Here is a 19,972-nt window from a genome sequence, read left to right on the forward strand (position 1 = left end):
TCCATAAATAATTTACACAAACTAATCACGCATGGGTTTTAGTTGCATCGACTGTAATGGTGCCCACATTCTATTTGTTTCTCTACTGGTTTTTTTTTTTTTTTTTTTTTGAGACAGGGGCTCGCTCTGTCACCCAGGCTGGAGTGCAGTGGCACGATCATTGCTCACTGAGTGTGTATGCTCGGGCTAATTACCAGCTCGGGGTCCATTGGTAGCCTCGACTTACTGGGCTCAAGCACATCAGCCTCCTGAGTAGCTGGGACCACAGTTACACACCACCACACCCAGCTAATTTTGTTTATTTTTTGTAGAGACAGGGTCTCACTATGTTGCCCAGGCTGGTCTTGAACTCCTGGGCTCACGCAATCCTCCCACCTCGGCCTCTCCAAGTGCTGGGATTACAGATGTGAGCCACGGTGCCCAGCCCCCCTCCTGGTTCTTGACTGTGTTTCTGACAACACTGAGATGCTGTTGTCCCACTAAGTAATATACCCTGTCAGTATGTCATAGCTTTTCAGTTGTTGGGATTCTACGTAAAAGCACTTCACTTTAATGCTGCCTTAATTTCCTTTATGGTACTATACTTGGGGGAAATTTTTACCTTATAAAGAAGAATCCTGGTCCTGGGCATTCATAGATGGTATTTAATTTACTTTTTCCAATGTCCTTGCAAAATAGATGCTTTTCCTCTTTTGTCAGCTGAGGAAATAAGGTTCAGTATGGTTAAGCAGTCGGCTCAGGCCACACAGCTAATCAGGGAAAAGTCAGGATTTGAACTCTGGTCTCATTTCAAACCCTATCTTGTTATCGCAGCAGAACCTCTACCTACTCAGGGTAAGGACATTTAGATGGCTTTGTGCTTTTGGACATCATCTGAAAAATGTTTTTAAAAGTTGGCAGATGAGTTCTAATTGTGGTTCCTCATTTTTTCCTCATGTATTTTCTGAGTACCAGGCTTGGCTGAAGGCCAGTCCCTAGGTGCCCAGGGAAAGGGCCACTTTCCTCAGAACAGTACCAGCCCAGGTTAGAGCTTACCAATGTTTCAGCTCCGCGTGGTAAGCTTCTTTGGGCCCTTACCTGCATATGGAGCCCAAGAGGTCTGTTTTCTGACAGCGAAACAAACCCCCAGGGTGCTGAGAATGATGACAGGATGAACAGGTTGCAGGATCCTTGCCACCAAGTGACACCCAATGCTGACATTGAGTGACAGCTTCCCCGGGAGGTGCTTTCCAGAGCACGCCTCATCACGCCACCCCTGACAGCTACCTTCCCTGCAAGATTGACATAATCATTAGCTATTTTCATATAAATGCAAAAGTAAACCTTCTCAATGTTTCCTGGAAATTTCATGTTGTTACATCCCACAGAACGATGTTGATCCTCTGGCATTCTGTTTGACACTGATACTGAATAGCAGCAGTGGAAAGTCAGTCCCCGTGAAGCTCTGGAACTACCGTGACCTCGAGTGTCAGTATCAGAAGAGCCCATCCAAACGTCCTTGGCCACGTCGCTAGAAAACAGTGTATTGGAGGCAATTTTAAAATGCTTTGAACAATTTTGTTTTTATTTTCTTTTGCTTTTGGCCACAGTTGAGATACATTTTAGGCTCACCGCCCTATGGGTGAAGAAAAGCTGCGAAAATGTGGAAGAGTCTTCCACTTACCCATCAGAGGTTCCATTTGAATTCAGTTGTGAATCTGGGCTGGGAGCGCAGGAAGCGGTTGTGTTGAATGTACAGCATGAGGGGGACGGTGGGGTTCCCAGGTGTGCCCCAAACCTCCTGTACCTATGCGGAGATGATGAACTCTCTCCAGCAGCCTTCAGTGAGGCGGCTCAGGCGCTCAAGCCTTGAGGGTTTCCCAGCCAGCCACAGGCCAGGGACGGGGATTTGGGGATTTGGCTGCTAGTGGGTGGGTGATATGCTGCCAGCCACAGAATGGCGCTGGGCACTGGGAGCTTGGTGACAGGGTGTCACGGACATTCCTCCAGGCCCAGCCCGTTTAGAATCACAGAGCTGAGCCGATGCATGTCACGGAAAGTGCCTCTGCCCTGTACACGATGCTGCATTAGGGGCCTGCCTTGGGTGGCTCAGCTGGCCAGGCGTCTGCTTGTTTAGGGTGAGCCTTTGCACAGGGCTTGGCTTTGTGGGGCTCATTTGGTGGCCAAAGATGGTGTTGCAACCCCAACCCGCTCCCAGGCCTAGTACCTTTTGCTCCCTAGCTTGCCCCAAGCCGTGCAGACTATGCGGTGCAAAGGTCCCTGGAGGCCAGGCCCGGGCTGGCTGTGAGGGGAGAGCCAGGCCCCGCAACTCTCCCTGGTACAGACCTTAGCTGCCTCCAGGGCCCAGGGCCTGAAGGAGGCAGAAGCCGGCGGTGGAAAAGGGCGCACGTCTCTGCCAGCGTCGCTCCCGCGGCCCGCTGCAGCCTGTTTACCTGTTCCTCCAACCGTCCCCCTGGTCCTGGGCCGGGAGAGACCATTTCCTCCTTCCTGGAGGGATGAGCCAGCAGGGCTGAGCCCCCTACTCTCGGTGGTCAGCCCACCCGACCACCACGCCCCTCCTTTCTGGGGCCCCAGCTCCCGGGCCGCGGCTCGTTTGCATTTCAAAGCTACACAATGCGGGCGGTCCCGGCGAGGCGGGAGGGGCTGGGGCAGAGGGAGGGTCTTCGCCTCCCCACCCCCAGCCCCGTTTCCGGAGCCCGCGATGGAGCTTTGTGAAGATGCAGGCGTTGGGGCTGCTCGGCGATGATGACATCATCGTGTCACACACAGGAGCCGGCTGCCGGGGGGTTTAAGAGAAGAGCCTTTCGGACCACACCGGCGCTCACGCTCACACCCGCACGCCCCGGGCAGAGCCGCGCACGCCGGCCACACTCGGGCGCGCGCCGGCCACACTCGCGCGCACACATCCGCGGCGCTCGCCCCCCGGGCCCCGGCTCGGGCCGCGAGTCGCAGCTCCCTGCCGCCGCAGCCGCCGCCACGGATGCCCGCAGCTGCTCCCCTCTGCAGTGCAGCAACCCCGGCCGCCGGCCGGCCCGCCCCGGCTCCCGGCTGCAGGAATCGCGCCAGGACGCTGGCCCCACTCGCAGCTAGCTTGCACGCCAGGGCACAGCGAGGATGGGAGGGTCGCAGTCCCTGCAGCCAGCCCCAGCCAGCGACCTGAACCTGGAGGCTTCCGAGGCAATGTAAGTGCTCCGCCCGGGCCGCCCCGAGCCTCCCGGGGAGGAGGAGAGGATGCCCGGGCTTTGTTAGTGTCGCCTTTCCTAATGCCTGTGCAGCCTGGAGCCCAGGCTGGCCTAGGGTTCTCCGCAGCGTTGCAAGGCTTTACCTGGTGACTGCCCTGGGAGGAGCATCTGGTAGCCCCAAGTTACTGCTGCGGGCAGAAACGATTCCCAGGAATTCGGTTTTGGTCGCTCAGCAGTGGGTGCATGGTCGGGGGCTTCTCCTGCCGTCAGCATGTTTCCTCTGCATCCCCGGCGCAGTGGTATTTCCTGCAAGCGAACAGCCAGGCATCAGCGACTGCCTCCTCCTAGGAAGAACCCATGAGCGTGGCAGCTCCGTGCCCAGGGAGACAGCCCAGTTTCCGGGCAGCTACGCGTGTGGCTGGGCAGATAGCGTGGTGTGCTCTGGTGGACGTTCCGTCCAGTCAGCCTAAGCATCATCCACATACTCACTCTGGTGAACACTCGAGGACAAGGCCGCTTGCTATTATTAGTAAAGGGCCGAACCGTCCTGTCATTGGTGGAGGCAGTGCTTGACTGTGCGTCGATCCAGGAATCCGATCTTTTCTCTCAACCACAGAGCTAACGTGCTCAGAAGTGGTCTTTATCCTGGCTGAGTGTTTATTAGAATTCACGTTTCTGTTATGGTCGTCTCCATTACCTACCAGGCATGTTTGGATGATGGGGCTTATTGAATGGGTCTGCCTGCCGGGTCGCATTTCAGCACCTCAGGCTTGTATCCAAAGTGGACCTCCCAGCCTCACCTGCCCGCCCCCCGCCTCCCCCCACCTTTTCCAGAGAGAAGACTGTTTCAGAGAAGAGTATTTTCTGGGGACTTGGGGTGGGGGTAGTAAAGTGGTGGGTTCTTAAGAGTCATGGATGTGTAGATTAAAAGATGCTGGGGATTGGTCTGTATGTTGTAGGAGGGATGGGGCCCCAAGGTGGGGGACTTCCTCACTGGTCCCCCGACCCCTGGGATCCAGTGAGGAGCTGGCTTGGCGTGGTGATGTAATGCTAGGCTGAGCCTTGTGGTTTTCTGGGCTCCAGCTCTTTAGCAGGGAATCATTCTTCGGAGCAGGTGTGCACCCATCATTTGTCTTCACCCCTGTAGCTTGAGAAAGCATCGTCTTATAATAGAGGTACATCGTGTTTGAGAATTTTCTTTTTAAATGTCAGGATCCTTGTGCTGTGCCTGCCTTGTTTCTCATGCACGTGTAGTATTGCTAGATGCATGGAAATACAACTCGAGTCTAGGCAGAAAAGACCCATTTTAACCTATTTTTTGCAAGTCTCTATAGTGGAATTGAGTTAATCAGTGACAGGCACTGGCCAGCTCTCACAGCTTAGACCTCTCACAGCTCAGACCTATCTAGTAAAGAGCTTAGGAAACAGAAAGGACAAAGTGACTGTACGTTTGGGAAAATGTGCTCCTCAGTCATTGGAAATTCAGCTCGCCAGTCCCTAACATCCCCGCCCTCTTGCTCAGCTGAGTTAATAAATGATCTGTATTCTGTCAGGTGAGGGCTGAGTTTAGAGAGCTTCTGTTAGGTAACTGTGCCTTTTTGGATAAGGTCCTTTAAGGTTCTGCCCACTGGAATAGTGGTGTTTAAATAAAATTTCAGGCTGAATGACCACATTGTGATGGAAGCTGCTTATCAAATATTTTCACGGTTGAGTTGGTCCATATGCACCCGCCTGAGGCTTCTCTCCGTAGAACTGCTGCCTCTGAAATGTCTCTAAATATAGATCTTTAAGATAGTATATTCACTCATTCACAAAATCCCACCCTCCATCCCATAACATTTTCGTTCTAAAAAAATGGAGAGAGAGGAAGTGTTTGGGGCCAGTGCCATTGCTAGCATCTGTCCTCTTCAAAACCCATCTCTGCTCTCTGAATAACTGGGGCTTATTTTTCTACTACAGATGTGCTCTTTTCCAGTCTAGAGGCTTTAAAAATATATATTCGGAGAGTGCCTCTTTTCTGCCCAGACGCAGGTCTTTCTTGGTAGTATGTATTTCTGTGCAGCTAAAAATGCATGCATGCGAATAATACACAAGATAGCAACAGAGTGTGGGGTCCATGGCAGGAAAGAGGTTACATTGTAAGATGATGCTGTCAGGGCTGCAGGGATGGTGACAAACACAAGGTGAGCACCTGCTGCGGGGTCCAGCTCCTGACAACCGGAATCTAGAGTGAATGTTTCCCTTTTTCTCTGCTGGTTCCCTGTGAAAGACTGGCTTAAGGAGGGCCATGGTGTAAGAGTGAAATCAAAAGATAGAGGATTTGGAAGTGACTGAAGGATTTTTTTTTTGGGGGGGCTTTGAGATTTCTTTCCTTCCAATTGCAGGTTTGGGGTGCCTTTGGGCAGCTTTTGTAGCTCCAGCTGACAGCTTCATTCTATGCAGGAGTGCATTGGAGTAGGGAGGGAGCGAGTTTTGTATCTCTCCTTTTGAGAACTCGAGCATCAAGATTGGAGCAGCAGAAGTCCCATGGGCCTGGGGATTGAAGCCTGAGGGTGAAGGTGCAAGTGGTGACCAGTTCCTTGCTACTCCCAGGGTGGGCCACACACTATAGCATCAGCTTCCCGAAGGGGCTTGCTAGAAACGCAGAGCCTCAAACCTCACCCCAGACCAGCTGAATCAGAATCTCCATTTCATCCAGGGACTTGTAAAGATGCCCAGGTGATTTGTAGGCATCTCAAAATTTGAGAAGCCATGAGCTGGTTCAGTTTTCCCTCCATCCTGTCCATGAGAAACAGCTGGCCACTTCTCTGACTGCTCCTTTCTATCTGGCAAAGAAGTTCTTGTAGAAATAGTGGCCATTTGTTTCTAAATAGAACATGGGTAGCAAGGGGAGGGAGAATTCTCCCACAGAAAACACTGATTTCTCAGTATGGATGGTAGGAGACACAGGAATGGACAGGAAGTGCTTTGAGTAAATGTGGTCTGCAGCTATCGATCAGACCTGCTGTTCATCCTTTGCTTCTGTGGCAGCCCCATGTGGTGCGGCTTCTGCTAAGTGAGGCGGCATTAGGTACTTTGTCCTTTGTGTAGTTGGAGACATCTGTTTTAGGGGTTCCCTCAGCTTCCACCAAATCCCCACATCCTGGCCACTGAAAACCACCCAGGGGGCCGTTATCATCAGAGACCAAAAGTGGTGGTTCTGTTGGCAAAGTCAGCCTGTCCCGACTGTTGCCCTACTCTCAAAGTGAGCACGTCCCTCGGCTCTGAAAAACAAATCACAAATACGGAAACCCATACCTCTGTAGACCCATGGATCGAAGTAGAGGGGCCAGGGTGGATGAGAGAGAAGTGATGGAGGAGGAAGCAACAGGCTCTGTGATGGACGAGATGGGGGAGAGAAGAGAAGAGACAGTGGCAAGTACAAAGTGGAAGTTTCATACCCTGGTAACTTAAGAGAAAGAAGTGGCATTGGCCAAGACAGACAAGAAAACTGGACTGGGAGCTACTTTGGGGAAGTTGATGAGTTGGCTGAGATTTCAGAAGTGGGTGGGATCAGATGTAGCTGGAGAGAGGCCAGGCAAAAGAAGGATCTCGGGTACCACCGCAGTAGGTGGAGAGATTGGAGCTCTCCACGCACCTATGGTTAGAAGTGGGGTTCTGGTCCCTTCCCTCATGTGGTTCCTGACCTTTGGGAGCTGTAGAGAAAATCCGATGACTCTGATCCTGCCCCTCCTGCCTTGCAGGGTTTTCAGAGGTGAGATGCCACATCTGTAAAGACTCCAAGAAAGACGTAAGTGCCAGAAAACTGCTAAAGTGGAAATGCCCTGTGCCTGAAATTGCCGGCCTGTCAGTCACTCAGAAGGCCAGGAACAGCCGCTGGGGCTCCACGCAGGAATCTTTCTTCAGCTCTCATTAGATCTTTTTTTTTCTTCTTCTTCTTTTTTTTTTTTTTTTTTTTTTTGAGACAGTGTCTCACTCTGTTGCCCAGGCTCATATGTAACAGTGTGATCGCAGCTCACTGCAGCCTCGACCTTCTGGACTCAAGGGATTTTCCCACCTCATCCTCTCAAGTAGCTGGGACTATAGGCACACATCACCATGCCCAGCTATTTTTTTTTTTTTTAATAATTTTTTTGTAGGGACGGAGCCTTGCTACGTGGCCCAGGCTGGTCTCGAACTCCTGGGCTCAAGTGAGCCATCCGCTTCAGCCTCCCAAAGTGTTGAGATCACAGGCATGAGCCAGCACACCCAGCCATAGATCTTTTTCAAGGCTTTGTTTCTTAGGACAACTCTTGGCTAAATCCTTTAGCTTAAATGACAGCATTCCTAATGTGGGTTGCAGCCAGTTTCTGAGTTCCTGGAGGGAAATTTTACTTTGACTATTACTGTTGGACACAATAGAGTTTTTTCTCCCCTAAAATAGAATAAGCTGCAAAATTATCTGTAGAGTGGGAGGGGGAGATTGAGTCCCAAAGGAAGCTCAGGTGCATTTTTCCCTGCCATTATTCCTAGATATCACCAGAGTGGCCCTGTGCCCATGTTCGTAAGGATCCTGGGCCTTCACTATCTTCTCTGTGGTACTTGCCTGGAGGCTTTCTCTTAGGTGGGCTGAAGGCAAATATATTCCGAGGTCCTCCAGGTAGCTACCAATCATCCAAGGGGCCATGCCAGGCTGGGGCCCTGGGACAGGGTGCCCTGTCGAGGATAGGGTGAACAGCTAGGACTTGGATACTGATTGAGTGTGGCACTGCAGGTAAACATCAGATCAAGGTCAGTGGATTCTGGGTCACTCTTCTCCATCGACCCTCCCATTCCCATCCCTGTGTTTCTTTCTACTGTCTACAGCCTGTTTCTGTGGCTAGATTTTTGGTTGCCTAGGAAACAACTTTATTCTGAAACATGATTGGCTGTTCTTGCCAAATGGATTTACCCAAGCTAGGGCAGGGTTCTGGGGTAAGCAAGCAATGCTGAACAATTCTGTTTCTTCCCTTTAAGATTAATGGTGAGGACTTAGGCATTGTAAGCGATTGTTCTGTGAAAACCAATTGTTCATGGACTGATGCTTTTGTTTCAGGCTGGACAGGGGTTTAGGGGAGACTGGTTGGCTACAAAGAATTGACTGAGTCAGAACTGCTGACACATATCTATCCTGTGTTGGAAGCAGTAGCTCAGATGACATTTCTGTTTATATTTACAAATTCACTTTAGCAGTTGTGTCTGGAGTGCAGGTGTGTGCTATTTAAACGCCATTGCCAAATATGGAAACAGAGCTGGGTGCTGCAGTGTTGAAACCAGGAGTGAAAAGCCCGCTGAGCAGGCTCCCATTCAGCAGAAACTCTTGTATGCCGTGTCTGTGCGCTAGATTTTTTTCATTATAGAAATAACTATATCCCTTAATCCTGCAAGGTGGGTGACTTTTATAGATAAGGAAACTGAGTCCTCTAGATGGTTTAAATTAAGGGGTCAGCAAACTTCCGTAAAAGACCTCATAGTACATATTTTAGGCTTTCCGGGCCATTCGGTCTTTGTGCAACATCTCTGCTGTTACAGTTCAAAAGCAGCCAGAGACAACATATAAATCCATGTTCTGTGAAAACATGTTCTGTGAAGTTTTAGTTCTAAAAACAGGCTGTAGGTTGTAGTTTGCTGATTCCAGGTTATACGGATGGTTGGTACAGGGCTCAGACTTATGTCCCCTTTGGCCTGGCAGTCTTTTGTTTTCTGTTCTCTCCCTCTCTAAGACATCTCATTTATGCTGATGGACTTAAATAATATGTGCTGATAATGCCGCAATTTATATCCTTCCCTCTCATCTGAGCACTGTAATTTTCCTTTTTTTTTTTGAGACAGGGTCTCACTCTGTCACCCAGACTGGAATACAGTGGCACAATCACGGCTCACTGCATCCTTCACCTCCCAGGCTCAAGTGATGCTCCTGCCTCAGCCTGCCAAGTAGCTGGGAATACAGGTGCACGCCACAATGCCTGGCTAATTTTTAAAGTTTTTGTAGAGACAGGGCTTCCCTATATTGCCCAAGGCTGGTCTTGAACTCCTGGGCTCAAGTGATCCTCCTGCCTTGGCCTCCCAAAGTGCTAGGATTACAGGCGTGAGCCACTGTACCCAGCCTCAGTTCAATTGTTTACTTCATATCTCCTCTTGGATTTCTCCTGGATAGCTCAGGCTCAACATGTCCAATGTAGAACTCTGATGACCATCTTCCTCTCAAAAACAAAAACAAATGTACATTTTAAACAAACCCAGCCCCACCCCGCTCTTCCTCATCTCAACACCTGGAATCTTATTCACCCAGGTGCTCAAACCGGAAACCTGATGATCAAGTCTTTTTTTTTTTTTGAGCCGGAGTCTCACTCTGTCCCCTAGGCTGGAGTGAAGTGGCATGATTTCGGCCATACTACAGCCTCCGTCTCCCGGGTTCAAGCAATTCTCCTGCCTCGGCCTCCCAAGTAGCTGGAAATACAGGCGCACGCCACTGTGCCCAGCTAATTTTTGTATTTTTAGTAGAGACGGTGTTTTAATTTTGTATTTTTAGTAGAGATGGGGTTTCACCATGTTGGCCAGGCTGGCCTTGAACTCCTGACCTCAAATGATCTGCCCTCCTCAGCCTCCCAAAGTGCTGGGATCACAAGCGTGAGCCACTGTGCCTGACCGTGGTAATTAAGTCTTATCTTCACTTTTCCCTCACCTCCCTTTTTTCTAGAACAGTCCACATCCTTGGACTTCCATGGTTAAAACCTGGATCTGCTTCCCATTGCTTTTAGTCTAAAATCCAAACCCCTTGCTAGCGCCTCCAGGCCCTGCCACCTGGCTCCCGCCCCTCCTGCCCTCGCCTGATGTTCACCAGGACTCTGGTCGCCTGTCACTTCTTTGAACACACAACGCTGTCTGGCCTCAGAGACTTAGCACGCTCCATCCACTCCCCTCAGTGGGCGTCTTCTGCTCCATCCCTTGGCTGGTCTGTTTTTTTCCTGCCTTTATCTCCTTCCACCCAAGGAAGTTGCCGGCTGGGTAGACCAGGAGTCTGCTGCAAGCGCTGCAGGGCTTGTGAGGAGGCTGGCATGTGGCCGTGAGCAATAGATTGCCTTTGTTCCTGCATTCTTAGCCTTTACAAAGGAAAGCAGTGGGTCTTGTACAAAGGAAGGTGGGTCGTTTGTACAGTACATCCCGTGGGTGTGCAATAAATCCAGTGGGGGTGGTAGGCCTCCCCGCAGGTTTTGTACCTGTCTGCCTCCTTATTCAGAAGGTCTTGTTTCCTCTGAGTTTCTGCTTTTGCCTTTTCCTCTACTTTCTCCTTAAATGGAAGTGGATGGATGCATCTCTTCTTGCCTGAAACAGAAGCCTTGGGCTCTGGGCAGAGCAGTGGAGGCCGAGGTAGGGGGGTGGAGGCAGGGTGGGGTGGCTCCTCTGCTCAGGGTTTCCCAGAGCCCTGCTGTCAGGCAGTCACAGTGGCTCTGTGTCCTTATGGGGCCGGGAACTCAGGCCAGCTGCTGGGCCAAGTTTACCATCAACATTCCAGCTTCACTTACTCCAAGGTGTTTGTGGAGTTCCAGAGTCTGTGGATGTTAGAACTGGAAACATCAGGATTTTAGAAATAACAGAAGCTTTAAATCCCCCAGCACATCATTTGTGAAATATCACTTAGGTCTTTCTGGCTAGTCATTATTCAAAGTAAGTCAGGTAGTCATTTTAATCTTTTCCCTTCAACTTTCAATGCGCTAAAAGAAAATGTTTGTAGGTGGACGTATCATTTGGTAAATTCAGATCAGAGGCCTCTTCCCACGTGGTGAAACAGCTTAGATTGCAAATCCTTTCTCTCGTGAAGAAATGCAGTGGATGGTTAATTTGGGAATAAAAACGAGCCTCGTTGGGCCCTTGGCCCAGGCGCTTCCATGTATCTTTGCTTTGAAGTATTTTTTTCTTTTCTGTCTCCATGTAGCTCCTCAGGGATGTTCTAGAGGTCGGTTCCAAGGAGGGTGGGTGTTTACTGTGTTTAGCCCAATGGAAAATAGTTGTAGCCATCTTCAGAGAAAGCTGACCCCTCCTGAGGCCCAGCAAGCCCAGAGGTGGTTGGACAAATGTATGGGCTCTCGGTACCCGACACCTGTTGAGACTGGCCTGAGTTAAAACCATCCAAGCCTGAATGTAGAGCCCTAGAGATGAGCTAGATTGTACTCAAGGCTGCAGGGATATGACCCGTGACTGCTGGCTCTTAATGTTATGTTTTGACTCATGGTTACAGCATGCTATTGGTCTAGGTTGAAGCTTGACATTTAGAAAATACCTGGGCTGCTCTCCGGCTGCTGCTGGGGAGAGAATCAGGCCGGGAGGGCACAGTCTGTTGTTGCTGCCCACCCAGGAGGAGCTGAGTTTGCTGCTGCAGTCCTGTGCCAGCACCACCCTTCATGGGGCTCAGATCTGGGTCTCTGTACTTGAGAAACAGCCACATCCAAGGGGCTCCAGCCTCTCACGGTGGCTCCTCTGTGCCACTCATCCAGGCCCCTGGTGGAAGCTGCACATTGTTCATTGTTCTGCATTAAAGGGAGGTGCCTACAGTGGTCTGGAAGTATTTTCCCTCCAGGAAGAAGGCGGGAGAGGTTGGCTTTATTGGCTTTACTTTAGGGAGAACATCTGCGCACATTTAGACCCTGCATGGAACTTCCCAGCTGAGCCTCTTTCAGAAGAGGATCCTGTGACTGCCCATTGCCTTTCATGAATGGCCCTAAGATGCCGTCCTGGGGCGCGGGGCTGCTGGGGGAGTGAGGAACATCCCTCACAGCACCAGGCTCTTGTGGCAGGAGGAAAAGCCAGGAGTGCACAGAGGGTGAGCGAGAGGCAGCCGGGGAGGGCAGGGGGTGAGGGGCAGGCCGTCCCTTTGGCATTCTGGCCCCTGCGTGAGAGCGCTGCGTTTGGACCCCCAAACCAGTGACTGGTGGAGTTTGTGTGAGCAGGTGAAGGCTTGTGACCAGGAGCCTGGGGCCAAAAGAGGTGTTTCTGGGCAGAGCTGCACCCAGAACATCCTCAGACGGGCTTTGCCTGTGGCCTCAGCTTGGGTACCTTTGGTTGCAAGTAGAAAAGAAAACCAATTCAAACTGACTTAGAGAAAAGAGGGCATATATCGCCTGTGCCTGACAGGTGGAATTCCTCCAGGGGTAATTGCTAGCATGGCTTTAGAAAAATGGGCCCTCCTCACCCCAGAAAACCCCAAAAAGCCCAAAGCATCAGAGTTTTTGGGTTTTCGAATCACCTTTGATCTAGAACAGCTGACTTACTCTTGTGGTTTCCTGGGGCTGCCTCGTCCTCTCTGCAGCCTTCTTGACAGACATACTGGCTTCCAGCTGCTAGGGGACTTCCCAGAGCCAGGCTGGGGAGGTGAGGGCCCTGAAAGGAGAGCCGGGCTCTACGCTGTGGGCTTTGGCTTGGTCCACAAATGCCCCTTGATAGCTCAGCTCAGTCTCCTGCCCTAACTGGGGAGGCCATGGGAGGCAACCTGCTCCCGGGGCGACTTCCAGGTCTGGCACTTGTCGCGAGCATCTTTACATGCCAGGGCACAGCCTAAGAGAAGTGACACGAGACACAGGAGAGGCAAGGGGCTGGAGGAGTGTGGTCATACGTGGCACTGTGTTCCTAGGAGCCCTGCTGCTGATGGCCCTGGGGTCAGTGGGGAAGAGCACTAGGCAAGAAGGGAAAGCGTGTCTGTGGAAGGTGGTCCTTCACTTGCCCTGTGAGATGAGGGGAAGCAGGACTTCAGGAGCCAGAGGTCTTCCTTCTCCATGCCCTTCCTGCCCAGCCTTTCTGGTAACAGATAAGGGAAGAGCGTGGCTGAGCCTGCTATGGAGCACACACCATGAATGCCAGCCGCCTCTCTGGGGCACAGCTCTTACCCTCAGCCCCATGCACGTTCCAGGCTCCATGACCTGAGGCCAGCAGCCACCTGCTCCCATAGACAGGGAAGTGGGCTGGGCTGGGCTGGGCTGGGCTGAGCCAAGCCAAGCCTAGGCTGCAGCCGGCGGAGCTCTTCTGCCCGGCGCCTCCTCTCTCTCTGCCTTTGTGGGATGGGACTATCCCTGTTGTCCTGGTCGTGCCACGGGGCTTGGTAGACTGTCCAAGGGTTCTTTGTCCTGATTGTAGTTCCTCTGTTTCCTCTTTGTTTTTCCAGTGGGTGCGACTATCAGTCTATATCTGTGACCTGCATATTTTACCTGGACCAACAAGACAGGTGGCCTGGAGGCTGAGGGTGTGCCTGGTAAACTCAGCCAGCACTGCCAAGATAGAGCCTGCCCAGATCTATCTAGGTTTCTGGACACATGACAGTGCCCACTCAGACTCCATGGGCTTGACACGACTGGCATTCAGGGCCTCATTTGTGATGTCAGTGAAATGGAATTAATACCCTATCTCCCTCTCTGTTGCTAAATAATTCTGTAGGTAAAGAGAATACGTAAGTGTTTAGGGAACCAGGAGAAGAATTGGTGCATAAAACATTCGTGAAACACTGTGCTTCTGTGTTTTTTAGTTGACAAATAAAAATTCCATTGTAGAATGGCTAAATCAAGCTAATTAGTGTATTACTTCCCCTACTTTTTGTGTGTGTAGAATACACTTAAAATCTACTCTTAGCAATTTTCAAGTATATAGCACATTGTTATTGACTAGATATAGTCACTAAGCTGTACTTAGTGTAACTGTTGAACTAACTGGTAGTTGAACTAATTTCTCTTAGCTGACTGAAATTTTGTGCCTTTGACCAACATCTCTCCCCCATGTCCTAGCCTCTGGTAAACAGCATTCTACTCTCTGTTTCTATGAGTTTGGCTTTATTTTAGATTCCCCATGAAAAGGAGATCACTGTGGGTTTCATTTATTTTTAAATTTTATTTACTTATTTTGAGACAGAGTCTTACTCTGTTGCCCAGGCTGGAGTGCAGTGGCAGTCATGGCTCACTGCTGCATCAGCCTACCCAGGCTCAGATGATCCTCCCATCTCAGCCTCCCTAGTAGCTGGGATACGCCTGGCTAATTTATGTATTTTTTATAGAGATGGGGTTTCTGCCATGTTGCCCAGGCTGGTCTCCAGCTCCGGAGGTCAAACAGTTCTCCTGCCTTGGCCTCCCAAAGTGCTGGGATTACAGGCATGAGTCACTGCACCTGGCCCGGTTTTGTATTTTAAATACAGCATAATTTTTGGTGAAGAAAAACACTGAAACACTGATGCATTGTGGGAAAATATACATTAGTTAATATGGGAAAGGATACATTGGTTAATATGGGAAAGGATACATTAGTTAATGTGGGAAAGGATACATTAGTTAATATGGGAAAGGATACATTGGTTAATATGGGAAAGGATACATTAGTTAATGTGGGAAAGGATACATTGGTTAATGTGGGAAAGGATACATTGGTTAATATGGGAAAGGATACATTAGTTAATGTGGGAAAGGATACATTGGTTAATATGGGAAAGGATACATTAGTTATCACTCCTGAACTGTTTGTGACAACAAGGAAACCCCTTCATGCCCGCACTAACCTTCAGAAACAAGCCTGCTGAGACCCCGTTCTGTCCAGAATGCTGTTTCTGTTCTTTGTGCTCACTCCTTGGGTTCACATGTTGCATTTCTCAATGTAGGCTCAAAATTATGTGAATTTTTATTTTTCTGGATACTGTTTTTCTTCCACTTCTTCAAATGTGACTATGCTTTCAAAAATTCAGAGCTTAAATGCCTGACAGAGTAAGAGGAAAGGAACCGAAGGTATAGGGGTGACCAGGTACAGACTTTCCTGGAGACTGTCTGAATTGTCTACAACTCAGGGACCCAGGGAAATATCTTCTCACTATCCAGAGGTAATATTTTATTGGTCAAAAATTTTAGAAGATGGGCCGGGTACGGTAGCTCAACACTTGTAATCCCAGCACTTTGGGAGGCTGAGGCAGGCAGATTGCTTGAGCTCAGGAGTTAGAGACCAGCCCATGCAACATGACCAGCATGACAACATGGCAAAACCCTGTTTCAAAAAGTACAAAAATTAGCTGGGTGTGGTGGCGCACGCCTATAGTCACAGCTGCTTGGGAGGCTGAGGTGGGAGGATCACTTGAACCCAGGAGTTGAGGCTGCAGTGAGTCGTGTTTGCACCACTGCACTCGAGCCTGAACAACAGAGCGAAACTTTGTCTCAAAAAATACACACACACACACATATGTGTGTGTGTGTATATATATATATGTCTATGAAGATGAAATTGGAGTAGTCAAGTTGTAAGAGAGAAAAGGCCAAAGTGGCAGAATGGTGGCTGCGATGAAGATTGGGTGCCACTCAAGTTGACTTTCATTCTGAGTTTTCACATTTGTAAACTCAGAGGTCTGGCTCTTTTAATATATGGGTCCTTATTCTTAGAAGAGGCTGGCTTTGTCATTTAGGATTGTTTGGAAATTGGCATTCCTGAAATTCTCCCTTCAGGTCCTCCCTGATCAATAAAGAACTTTGGCTCTTGCGCCCGGATAGACAGTGGTTTTGTGCATCAGAGGCTCCCACAGGGGAGTTGTTTGAAATAGGCTGGCTTTTGTTCTGTGAGGGACTAGGGGACTCATGCCAGTGCTCACAGCTCATCCTAGCTAAAGAGAAAGAGTCACATCATATGTGTAGACAAAAATAGATTTTTTTTTTCTCTGTAAAATGTGTGGCCTTGTAGAGAACCATGCAGATTCAAGCTGCTGAAAGGCCTGATGTGGCCCTAGGAAGCCAGAATTTGAATGAGATTAGTCACAGCAAGTCAGCAAATGTAGGAGATGGAAAACTGGCTTCCTCCGCCCCCCTAGCTTCTTTGACTGGGCTACAAATTAAATGGACATACAATAGCTTAACAGGAGAAAAAAATGCAGTAATTATGTGTGTACTGCTGGGAGTCCCACAAAATATGAGACTCAAAAGAAGGGTCAGAAGAGGGAAGCTTATATAGCACCCTGAGCCACAGAAAGAAGAGGGGCCTGGGGCTTCTGGTGGGTGGTGGAGACAACTTATGGAGGGGTGAGGGGAGGAAGTGTAGGGTGAGTAAATGTGGTCTTGTTATACCTATGAAATCTCTTGGTTCATCACAGTTGCCTGGAGCAGCCCCTGTCCTGATAGAGATACTTTACTAATGTAGATTTTCTTGATGGATATCAATGTGTTTTACAAAAGGACAGCTTTTCAGAGCTACTCCTGTGTCTGCAGTTTCTCAGAATAACCAGCCCCAGATATGACAAGCATAGTTTGGGGTGGTGTATTCTGGTCTCCTACAGTTATATTTTGGGGTGGTATGTCCTGAGCCCAGCACAGAAAAGGAGGGCGGTAGGAATTTAAGAATTTCAGATAAACCATTCTCATTTTGGAAGGAGCAGTGGAGGGAGGCTGAACAGGGAGAAAGTCAACTGCATTTGGAAGATGCAGTTTGAAAAACAATGAGATGATTGTGCACAGGGCCTTTTAAAAATTATAATGATGGGAGGACGGAGTTGCAGAGATGATGGCACGAACCTGTAATCCCAGCTGCTTGGGAGGCTGAGGCAGGAGGGTCACTTGAGCGTAGGAGTTCAAGGCTACAGGGCACAATGATTGTACCTGTGAATAGCCACTGCATTCCAGCCTGGGTAACATAGTGAGACCTGTCTCTAAAATAAATAAAATGATGGCCCAGGGAGTGGATGGCTCAGAGGTGAAAGGTTTTCTGAGCAGCAGGAGAATGAAGCTGGGGAGGAGATAAGGCCCAAGCCTCTGGGGCTGTGATCTGTGATCGCAAACAAACAGCATTATTCTGTCGCAGAAAGAATTGGGAGTGTGGATTTCAGAGGTGTACAGGGGCAAAACTTGAGCACGGCCCTTCCAGAACTGCCATGGTCCCTGCTAGAAGCTCCAGATCCTGGGTAGAACAACACGCCCCAGATTCACTGAGGAGGCAAAGGGGCAGCATTTCATGCCTCTGGGAGGCCCCTAAACCCTGGGTTTAACCCTGGGTTCTGGTGTCAGGAAGCAAATCTGCCAAGATCAAAGATGGACAGCATTTGATATACAATGATAGGATGGCTGAGGCCACCTCTGGACATCTTAGACTTTTTGGGCTGCTACAACAAAATCCCATAAATTGAGTGACTTATAAATAACATAAATTTATTTCTAACAGTTTCGTAGGCTGGAAAGTCTTAGATGAAGTTAGATTTGGCTTATGGCCAGAGCCTGCTTTCTGGCTCATAGCACCTTCTTGCTGTGTCCTTGCATGGCAGCAGGAGTGAGGGGTCTCTCTATGGCCTCTTTTATAAGGGTTTTTTCTTTTCCTTTCCTGTCCTGTTCTGTCCTGTCTTGTCCTGTCCTGAGACAGAGTCTTGCTCTTGTCACCCAGGCTGGAGTCCAGTGTCGCAATCTTGGTTCACTGCAACCTCCACCTCCCAGGTTCAAGCGATTCTCCTGCCTCAGCCTCCCTAGTATCTGAGATCACAGGCACACGCCACCACGCGTGGCTAATTTTTGTATTTTTAGTAGAGGCAAGGTTTCCCCATGTTGGCCAGGCTGCTCTCAAACTCCCAACCTCAGGTGATCCGCCATCCTCGGCCTCCCAAAGTGCTGGGTTACAGGCATGAGCCACCGCACCTGGCCAATTCTTCCTTATTTCTGATGCTGGATCAGCGCATCCTGTGCTGAGTTAAGAAAACAGGATAAAGGGTCGGGTGCAGTGGCTCACGCCTGTAATCCCAGCATTTTGGGAGGCCAAGACAGGTGGATCACTTAAGGCCAGGAGTTTGGGACTAGTCTGGCCAACATGGTGAAACTTTGTCTCTACTAAAATTACAAAAAATTAGCCATGGGGTGCGCCTGTAGTCCCAGCTACTCGGGAGGCTGAGGTGGGAGGATCACCTGAGCCTTAAAGTTTGAGGCTGCAGTGAGCGGTGATCAGGCCACTGCACTCCAGGCTGGGCAGAGTGAGACCCTGTCTCAACAAAACACAGGATAAACCCCTACTTTTTTTTTTTTTTTAATGCAACATATTAAAATTCCAAGTGAAACCGGAAGTGTGACTTTTAAGTAGCAGGAACGTTGAGATAATGGAGAACTTGGAGCCTTTGATGAAGGAGATTTGAGAAAACAAAGCACAAAGCTGCTCTTTAACACCTTGCCATGAAAGTTACAGAACGCTGAAGCATGTTTGTAAGTCAGAGGTCTGAAAGTCGTGATGAAGAGGAAAAGCCAGGTGACTGTTGTCAGATTCAATACCTTATCCTATTTCTTCCATCGTGAAATTGAGTAGTTCGTTGGCAAGAAGGTCAGGTCTGAGCATCTATTTTAACTCTTAACCTTGAGACACTGATGCTTATGTGATGTGGAAAATTGTATCTGCTCATTAGAGGTCTGATATGTAATTGAAATCTGAGATTACTTATCTGCCTTGTCATATTTAAACCACTGATTATGGCTCTGACATTTTTGTTACTCTTCAATCAACCAGTATATAAAAGATTGAGAATCTCTGAGAATTAAGAAAAAGCTATTATCTTCCTGGTATCAATTATAGTGCAAGTATAAAGCAATGCCAAAACTTTCCAAAAGTACAGGTTGGGATCTCAGATCTTTCCTTGATGCCCTTCACTTTAACCCCTACTTTTTTTTTGTTTTGTTTTGTTTTAGATGGAGTCTCGCTCTGTCGCCCTGGCAGGAGTACAGTGGTGTGATCTCGGTTCATTGCACGCTGTGCCTCCTAGGTTCACGCCATTCTTCTGCCTCGGCCTCCTGAGTAGCTGGGACTACAGGCACCCGCCACCACGCCTGGCTAATTTTTTGTATTTTTAGTAGAGACAGGGTTTCACCATGTTAGCCAGGATGGTCTCGATCTCCTGACCTCCTGATCCGCCTGCCTTGGCTCCCAAAGTGCTGGGATTACAGGCGTGAGCCACCATGCCCGGGCTAACCCCTACTTTTACATGTGACTCAAACCCGGCCACTTCTCACCTTGGTGGCGAGCAAGCTCCATACCCTTCTGCTTTCACTTCTGCTCCTGCTGCTGTTCTCACAGTTGTCAAATGGCCTTCTGAAAACAACTCAGTGGCCAGGCCTGGGGGCTCATGCCTGTAATCCCAGCACTTTAGGAGGCCGAGGCAGGGGGATCGCTTGAGCCCAGAAGTTTGAGACCAGCCTGGGAAACACTGGGAGCCCCTGTCTCTGCAAAAAATGTTTTTAAAAAATTAGCCAGACGTGGTGGCTCACACCTGTAGTCCAAGTTATTTGGGAGGCTGAGGTGGAAGGATCGCTTGAGTTCGGTAGTTTGAGACCAGCCTGGGCAACATAGGGAGCCACCATCTCTACAAAAAATTAAAAAAATACATAGCCGGGAGTAGTGGCACGTATCTGTGGTCCCAGCTACTCAGGAGGCTGAGGTTGGAAGGATCACTTGAGCCCAAGAGGTCGAGGCTGCAGTGAGCCATGATTGCGCCACTGCACTCCAGCCTGGGCAACAGAGTGAGACGGTGTCTCCAAAAAAAACAGCAACTCAGGGCGAGTCCTTTCCCTGAGTAACCCTCAGTGACTTTCAGACTCCTCATGGGTCTCAACGAGGCCAGGTGATTGTCATTGTTACCCTCCTCTCGGGTCTCCTGGCAGACTTCCTCCTCCTTGCCCACTTTGTTTTCTTAAATGACCTAAAGCCCATTCCTTGTACCTGCCACCCTCCTTCCCTTTCCTACCTCAGGGCTCTTCATCTTTTTGTTCTCCCTGCCTGAAACTTTCTTCCCCCCAGTTCTAATGACTGAC

General features: G+C 49.5%; 1 protein-coding gene across 21 annotated transcripts in view; it reads left to right on the top strand.

The window, feature by feature from the left end:
• TACC2 (transforming acidic coiled-coil containing protein 2) overlaps positions 1 to 19,972 on the top strand; it is a 258,151-nt gene that overhangs the window by 166,032 nt on the left and 72,147 nt on the right. For 3 of the 21 annotated variants that reach the window (XM_050804577.1, XM_050804576.1, XM_050804578.1), the window contains exon 1: positions 3,098 to 3,182. The exons of the other annotated variants lie outside the window; for them this stretch is intronic. In XM_050804577.1, coding sequence (XP_050660534.1) covers positions 3,115 to 3,182 — 68 coding nt within the window. In that variant the 5' untranslated portion in view covers positions 3,098 to 3,114. Of the gene's footprint in view, positions 1 to 3,097; positions 3,183 to 19,972 lie in introns of those variants that run through there. 21 annotated transcript variants of the gene reach the window in all.

Source organism: Macaca thibetana, chromosome 9, assembly GCF_024542745.1.
Source record: "Macaca thibetana thibetana isolate TM-01 chromosome 9, ASM2454274v1, whole genome shotgun sequence".
NCBI classification, from domain to species: Eukaryota; Metazoa; Chordata; class Mammalia; order Primates; family Cercopithecidae; genus Macaca; species Macaca thibetana.